We start from the raw sequence: 8,435 nt of genomic DNA, 5'->3' as shown, positions 1-8,435 counted from the left end.
ATGTCAAGAAAAAATAAATAATAAATCGTAAACGAAAGCATATTCAGCGGGAATCAAATGTCAGCAGTTACCAAGACATTATTTTGCACCCTGTGTTTGTACGCAAATATTCACCCAGCGCGCTGCTCTCTCATTGGCTGTCAAACCACTGTCAGATTCCGACAAATTTATCTGATTGAAAATCAGGGAGGGGAGCAACAGGGACTTGGCAGTGTCAAGCAATGCGCTACATATACCTTTCGAGCCGTTAAGCTTTGCTTCTCACACATTTAGGGAAATATAGCTTATTTCAAGGGCCAACAGGAAATAATCTCCTTAACTGCAGGTATGTTTTGTGTAGCCTAAACTACGCAACTTTTAAACTGTGTTCTTAGCCGTGATAAAAACTTTTAGGCTGCAACACACAAATATACGTTTACAAATCCAAATCTATTTAATTACTAACTCATGTTTAAAAAAGTCAGACATAACAGACAAAAACGTTCGCTTTCTTCATTTGTTATTGGCTAATGGTAGGTTTTTTTTTTTTTTTTTTTTTTTTTTTTTTTTTTTTTTTTTTCAGATTTTAGATTCATATATTCATTAATGTATCTATTTGGTTTGACATCTATAATGTATGCCTATGATATGGCCTTTCAAAATGGTCATTTTTATTACATTACATTTAACTCATCCATGACAGCTGGGCCTTTATGTTCTTTAACAGTGTATTTTTGCATGTTTTCCAAATGGTTGTTTTAAGTCATAGCCTGACATCCAAAAACAAAATTATGTTTTTAACAGATTCACCATGCCTCGCTCATTTCTGGTAAAGAGCAAAAGATGTGCATCGTACAACGTGCACCGTGTTTGTGAGGATGTCCCGGCTGAACCAAGACACCCGTCATACACGGTCCCGGTCTCAAGTAAGTGGTAGATAAATTCTTAGGTCTGTTTGTTCAACTTTTGCGATAAAAAATAATAGCGTCGCTTTAATTAATCACCTATTTGATTTCACTCTTTTATGAAAAAGTCACATTTTACAGCGTAAGATGGTCTCCAAACTAACATGTTACTTTTACGCATGTCTCCTGATAGGATATGAATTCCCCTATTTAGCCTATACTATTTGAAACAGACATATTTTGTTGTTCAGGTAACAGAACTGGCATAAAAGCTTAAGACTGTAATGGTCTATAATAAAACGCAAGGCATAATCATTTCAACGCCACGTTTCTGCCATCGCCGTTAAAGCGATGGTTAATCTCAAAGTGGCTTCTCTATTATGTCATATCTTGGTCACTAATCAACTTGTTTTCTTATTGGAAAAAAATTAATTTAACAGAAAACAAAGTTATAGATGGTCTGTTGGAGCGGTTTGCAAATATTTGCAAGTAAGGCTAAAACTTTAGATGGCTTACACAGCCCCAGGGTGGTGGTGTGGGCTTGCTTTAGCGACAGTTACAAGTTGGATCCTTGACGCTCAAGTTGAAGTCTCCTCATCATTGATCCTGCCACAGCCAGGCGGTTAGGGTGGATTATACGGATATGCAAATTGAAAGACGCTATAAGAAAAAGGCCTTCATTGTTTTTATCTTTGAGGGAATTTATCAACTTTTATTGCCTTTGACGGAGAACATGGTAAACAGATTTGACGTGCACCATGTTTGTCGCCAAACAATCAATTCATTTTAAACCACAGTGTAGTGAAAATAGAAGAAATGTTGAATGAATTCCATGTTGCCTAAAGAAAAAAAACTCTAATTAGCATCTGAGCGTTTTTCAATCACACTTCACTTTCATGAAAAAGTAATTTATCTAACTAAACCCATTCATTTTGAATCAGTCTGAACCTAGTCTGAAACCTCATCAGTATATTTGACAGTGCCTAATATCTGATTCATCATCTACTCTTATAGCACTTGAACCCCTGGAACTTTCCAGGACTTTGTCCCAGGAAGAAGAATCACGGTCAGGTGGTATCCCCTCACACTTGGACTCCTTCAACAACATCAAGTTTGAGCAGGAGCCAGAGTGCCCAGTGCCATCACTCCCAGAGCCCACCCTGCCCCCAGTGACCCCAGGGAGGCCATTTTATATGTCAGGTAAGGACATGCTCTGTGACAATATCTGAGTAAGGCTACTTCCCTTCTTATCTTTCATGAAATATCTTTCAAGGAGAAATCAGGATGACAAATTCATATTCATATTCATATGCCAAGGATGAAAGTCTTCATAACTTGACAGGTGTTTCCTTCATCTTTTTGATATAACAGATCAGATCACTTTATCTATATATTCTATTCCTTGGTACCCGCATAAGGGGTTTGCATTTAGTTTGGTTATGTTGCTGATTAGATCAGAAACGGCCACAGCAATGAAGAGAAATGACTGAAAATGTTGTTGACATTTGTGGGTGTTCGCCTCAGGGTTTTTCTGGTCTAGTTGCTGATCAGATCATAAATGGGCAATAAATAAACTCGCCAAAACACTGACGAAGGAAGGTTGATAACACAAGTGAAATGTTCTCCTTAAATGATAGCAGAAGAATTAAGACTTTTGTATAATTTCTTCCAAATGCATTTTTTTATATAAAGTGTAAAAATGGTTGGTTGTAATCTAAAATCATGACTTGGACAATTATAATGACCACATCTGTCTGTCCCTCCATGTGCAGAACCTCAGCTGGCTGATTTCCCTCCATACTACAAGCACTCCTATGGCTGGGAGCCTCTGCCCACACCCTTTGACTTCCCCCCGATGGGCTTTCCCTCCTCCCTGCTCCAGCACACTGCCAGCCTGTACGGGGCCCATCTGAAGCAGAGTCCCCCAGACACACCACAGCCCCTGGACTGCAGCACCCACTATTCACCTACCTCTGACACCTACCACTGCATTACCTGTGAGAAGGTCAGGCTTTATTTTGTCAACCCCCACCCCAGACAGACACACACACACACACACACATTCTCCCACCATCATCATCTGCCTAACATATCCACAGAGAGATAGGGATTTGAAATATTGTCTCATATGGTCAGACCTGAATGATTTCAGAGACAATGCTGTGATTTAGTTTTTTTATTGTTTTGATATCCTTTGCAGCAGGCAGTTTTTAAGCACCATTTAATTCTGGTCCTTCAACAGACATTGCTTTCATTACAGTACAGTTCAGATATAAATTGTCTCCATCAGTGTGTGGCCTCCTCACCCAGGCATCAAACCCATGACCTGATGTTGTTAGAACGTTTTATTTACTTGTTTATCTATTTAATCCATGCACTGAGAACGGAGTACTCATGTGATGTGTTCTCTCAGGTGTTCTCCACTCCTCACGGACTCGAGGTGCATGTGCGACGCTCACACAGCGGCACCCGGCCATTCGGCTGCAGCATCTGCAGGAAGACCTTCGGCCACGCCGTCAGCCTGGAGCAACACATGAATGTCCACTCCCAGGTACGTATTTCTTGGAGCTCACATACAGTGTAGTGTGCAGACTATCTCCCTCCCAGGTACAGTCAATGACGAGCCAGGCTAGCTATCCGTATTGCCCCCCAGCATATCCAGTTTTCCTATGAAAAACAGGAGGGAATCCAAAATGAAAATGAGATGAATGACTCTTGTGTTTCACCTGTGTTTGGTTAGGTCATGATTGTTGAAGGGATTTGGGTGGATAATGCACTATGCCACTGAAAAACAGTGATACTACTGTAAACATTTCCTCTTTATATAAATCCTGCCTGAGACAAGATAACGAAAGGCCAGCAACAGGGAAAAAGCTAAGCTAGCATACAGTAGCCTGAAAAAGTTGTGGGATCAATACCCAGCTTCCACTGAGCAAGGCACTTAACCCTGAATTGCTCCAGGGACAATGACCCTTATAATATAATTGACATAGCCTATGTAAGTCGTTTTGGATAGAAGCGTCTGCTAAATGAATAAATGTTTTCATTTTTGCAACCAGCGTGCACACACACACACACACACACACACACACACACACACACACACACACACTGTACAGTTAAAGCAGTAGTTGATGTAGTATTTGCACTGAACTGTTGATGCCATGTGTTTTTTTCTATTCTAAGGAGAGGACGTTTGAGTGCAAGATGTGCGGGAAGACGTTCAAGCGCTCCTCCACCCTCTCCACCCATCTGCTCATCCACTCAGACACGCGGCCCTATCCCTGTCAGTACTGCGGCAAGCGCTTCCACCAGAAATCTGACATGAAGAAGCACACCTACATCCACACAGGTCTGTCTGCGTGTGCGCGTGTGCGTGTGTGTGTGTGTGTGTGTGTGTGTGTGTGTGTGTGTGTGTGCTGGTGAACCTGGGAAGAGATGGAGGAAGGGACAGACATGTATCTGATGTGTGGATGTATATTTATTTTTTTCATCTAGGTTCAACCAGCCAAACAAAACAAAAAAAAGAGTAAATGAAAATGTGACCTAAGTGCTTACATAAGACATTATTGAGGGTGAATAGTTACAGATTATGAAATGAATGTATTCTACCATGTGCCGGGAAAGTTTTGGTTCATCTTATTTACATTTGGCTTTGATGGTGCCAGCATCTTTTGGTGGCAACCAAAGGTGTTTTGGTTTCAAGTCCTTTAAAGTGCTTCCAAGACTATAACGCAAATTCACAGCACTGTAATGGTCTATAATAAAACGCAATAATCATTTCAACGCCACGTTTCTGCCATCGCCGTTAAAGCGATGGTTAATCTCAAAGTGGCTTCTCTATTATGTCATATCTTGGTCACTAATCAACTTGTTTTCTTATTGAAAAAAAAAACTAATTTAACAACTAATTTAACAACATATTATAGATGGTCTGTTGGAGCGATTTGCAAACATTTGCAATTAAGGCTAAAACTTTAGATGGCTTCCACAGCCCCAGGGTGGTGTGTGTGTGTGCGTGTGTGTGTGTGTGTGTGTGTGTGTGTGTGTGCTGGTGAACCTGGGAAGAGATTTTTTTCATCTAGGTTCAACCAGCCAAACAAAACAAAAATAATAAATATAAAAAAGTAAAATAATAAAAAAAATGAAACAAATACATGACTGATTTGCATATTTTCCTGGTTGGAGGAGAGCATAGCTTGGTGAGTCAGAGATCACTGGAAATATGCAGACAGTTTTTGTGCAAATCTGTTCGACCTCAGCCTGGAGACATTGTTGGTGTTTTGTGCTCAGAAGAGTAACTGATCGACAGAATCACTGCCCCTAACATGCAACATGTGTATGCGCTCCCACAGGAGAAAAACCTCACAAGTGCCAGGTGTGCGGCAAAGCCTTCAGCCAGAGCTCCAACCTGATCACACACAGCCGCAAACACACCGGCTTCAAACCGTTCGGCTGCGACATCTGCGCCAAGGGCTTCCAAAGGAAGGTGGACCTTCGCAGGCACCATGAGAGCCAGCATAGCCTGAAGTAGGCTGCAGCCAAGTGGGAGGGACGCAGAACAGACAAACGAAGTCGGGGTGGGACAGCGGGACACACCTGATCCTGGATCAGCCATCACCCTCTCTCCACTCAGGCCAGCGGGAGAGGCACTTTGACTCAGGGGTGGTGCATACAGTGTGGGTGCAATGTAATGATGCCAGTGGTTTACGCCTTCAAACTTTCAGGGACTGGAATCTACTGGGCTGGGCCCATGAGTCAATTTGGAGAAAAAAAATGGAGCTAAATTTGTGAATGTAAATATATACACAAATTACTACTTTGTAATTGCTCCCTCCCTTCTTCCCACACAGAGAAGCCTAAAGTACAGATATTTATACATTCTTTGGTTTTGGAAACATTTATAGGGACAACAAAAGGAAGCATGCAACAATGACATCAGCACCCTTTCAAAATCATTTAGGTAATGAAAATGTACAATCAGTGCTCTATTGTAATGCATATGAGTTTCCAATGAACTTCTGTAGTCTTCAGGAAATTTAGGGAAGATACAGAGAGGCTTCCGGCCACATCCACCTAGTTTCCCAGACCTTATCTTCACCTGAATGGAAGGTCATCACACTACAGCTTTCCAGGAAGAGGATTCCTTTCAACTCATCTAAAATGTCAGCCTCAATTTTATCAAGCCAAGCCAATTGTACAGAAAAAGCCTTGGCATCTGAAATAGAAAAGCTAAGCATATAGGTTACAGAGAATATCCTGGCATGAACCAATATCTCATTGTAGAGCTTTTATAGAATCTACCTGAAGCAAGCATCACAAAGGGCCAAAATCATGGTGTTTTTTTTATCAGTAATTATGGCTTCAAGTAAAAATCTGAAGTGAGAATGATATTTGTTTGAAGTTGTGGTGTTTGGGCTTATGTTTGCTTTTTTGCCTTTGCTGAGGTGACTTCACAGATGATATTTTTTTTTGTGTATTTTGTAAATTGTGCCACATTACAGCAAAACTATTTAAAGTAAGTATTGTATGAATGGATGTCCACCTGCCAGTGGTGTTTATGTGACCACATGAAGAGATTAAGCATTATATTGTTTGTGTGTACACTGAATAAATGTAATTTTTCAAAGTATTTTACTTTTATCTAAGAGTATCCATCCTATTATTTCTTTTCTCCATCTTTCTCTGACCTTTTTCTCGAATACAAATATATTCAAATGGCACAGTATAACTTTGCCCTGATAAAGTACTTGGAATACATTCTGCTTAACAAATAATCTAGGCTGCATTTAAATAATATAGTCAATACAATCAGAGTTATGCAATGTTCAGAATAACAATACAAGCAATAGCTCTATAGAAACAGGAAATCTATCTTAATCCTACCTGACACTGTCTTTAAAAGCCATGACACACAGAAAAAAACTCAATTTGAACAGGCCTCTGGTCTCAATTATTTTCTGTGTCACGGAACTATATTTGCCTTTCTCTCTCTCTCTCTCTCTCTCTCTCTCTCTCTCTCTCTCTCTGTCTGTGTATTCGTGTGAGTGTCCAAAAGGATCCGGATGCTAAAATTCCTGTCACCTACTGTGAAATGGCTCTCCTGTGAGCTGAGCCAAAGGCTCTGTGAAATCTCTGGTGAAATTGCAGATAGCAGCTCATTCAAATTTTTACCTGGAGCTCCATGCAAATATCCTGTCAACCAAGTTTATGTACTTCAAGGGTCTTTCAGAAGAGTGTATCATACAATACACCATATTATAATTACATTTTGGAAAACTATATGTCATCATAAATTAAATATGCCATCTTCTGGTTTTTAGTAGAAGACATTTTGTAACGCATCACAAAATAATTTTATGACAGACTTCCCAATGAGTAGGCTTGTGTAGTTGTTATGATGTACAACATTTGACTCAGGACTCCTCCACAGTGATATTCCTGGACAATGGGGTGTTGTGGACATATCTGTCCATGTAAATATTTTGCTCTATAGACCAGATTTGCCTACACCTATGATAGAAAAAAAAAAAAATATGACTGTGCACACATGAGATCCAGAGAAACCATAGTTATTCTGTCCTGTGCATCCTGGTCAAAAGAAAGCAACTCCCATTGTTCTGAGTAGTTATTACCTTGAACATCAGCCACTACACCAGTAACTTAGTTTACTGGGAACAGGACAATTAATGGAGTTTAATTCTCTCTTGAGTTCTTGAACTAAATTTGTTTTGGGTAGGGTGGGTTGTTATGGTTCTACTCCTCAGCATGGCTTTGTGATGTGGTTTAAAAAACACCCTCTACATTTTACCTGCAAAAGACAATAACCACAGAGTGTGTAGTGAACACTGATGCATCCAGGAGCTAAACAGATGCATTCATGCCCGCAGCACTAAGAGATTCCTATTTAACTGTCTCTCGACGTGGTGACTAACTGTAACTTTTTACGCAGGTCATGCACCGCTTCGTGCCATCCCTTGGAAATAAACACACAGGGAAATAGGAGAAGTGCACTGTGACAAAGCCGGTTACTGGGAGTTCCAGAGAAGCCCTTAATGCAAACACGGAGAAGGAACTCAGGTACAGATTCCTGGTGGACAGACAAGAGGGCGTTTCACACGAGTGGAGGGATGAGGTTCAAGTGATTCCTGGCAAACAAGTGGATTATTTTGCCCTCTAATGTCAACGACCAGTGTCACACCCGCAAAAACTGCAAACAAGAGAGGAAGAGGAGGGGGGAGGAGAAAGGTGGGAGAAAAACATGACTGCCACGTCGCACTTTATGACCGGTGACAGCTGGTGGTGCTCCATGGACCTATCAAGAAATCAATAAAAGCTCTTTAAAAGTTAATATTGTTAAAGTTTATTGTTGTCTCTACTCACTTCCCTCGACTCCCAAGATGAGATTTTTCTCAATGGTATCACAAGAGAAATAAAAAATAGTCTTGATTTCTTTGCATGTAGAATCTCCCACATCACACATAAGCTGATATTTTTAATTGGTAAGCACCATGGTAGTGGTCAGAAGTTACAAGGACCACTTTTAGTCTG

At 40.6% G+C, this 8,435-nt stretch overlaps 1 protein-coding gene across 1 annotated transcript; it reads left to right on the top strand.

Annotated features, from left to right (window-relative positions):
- The first annotated feature begins 217 nt into the window (after positions 1 to 217).
- Positions 218 to 6,527, top strand: gfi1b (growth factor independent 1B transcription repressor). The gene is made up of 7 exons (XM_048259616.1): positions 218 to 325; positions 784 to 905; positions 1,899 to 2,084; positions 2,657 to 2,889; positions 3,298 to 3,435; positions 4,071 to 4,236; positions 5,240 to 6,527. The coding sequence occupies exons 2-7, from the start codon at positions 791 to 793 to the stop codon at positions 5,416 to 5,418; spliced, it is 1,017 nt and encodes a 338-aa protein (XP_048115573.1). The 5' UTR covers positions 218 to 325; positions 784 to 790; the 3' UTR covers positions 5,419 to 6,527.
- Positions 6,528 to 8,435: the final 1,908 nt, after the last annotated feature.

This window comes from Alosa alosa, chromosome 12, assembly GCF_017589495.1.
Source record: "Alosa alosa isolate M-15738 ecotype Scorff River chromosome 12, AALO_Geno_1.1, whole genome shotgun sequence".
In the NCBI taxonomy this organism is placed as follows: Eukaryota; Metazoa; Chordata; class Actinopteri; order Clupeiformes; family Clupeidae; genus Alosa; species Alosa alosa.
The sequence above is the reverse complement of the archived record's forward strand: the minus strand, read 5'-3'. Positions and strand labels throughout refer to the sequence as shown.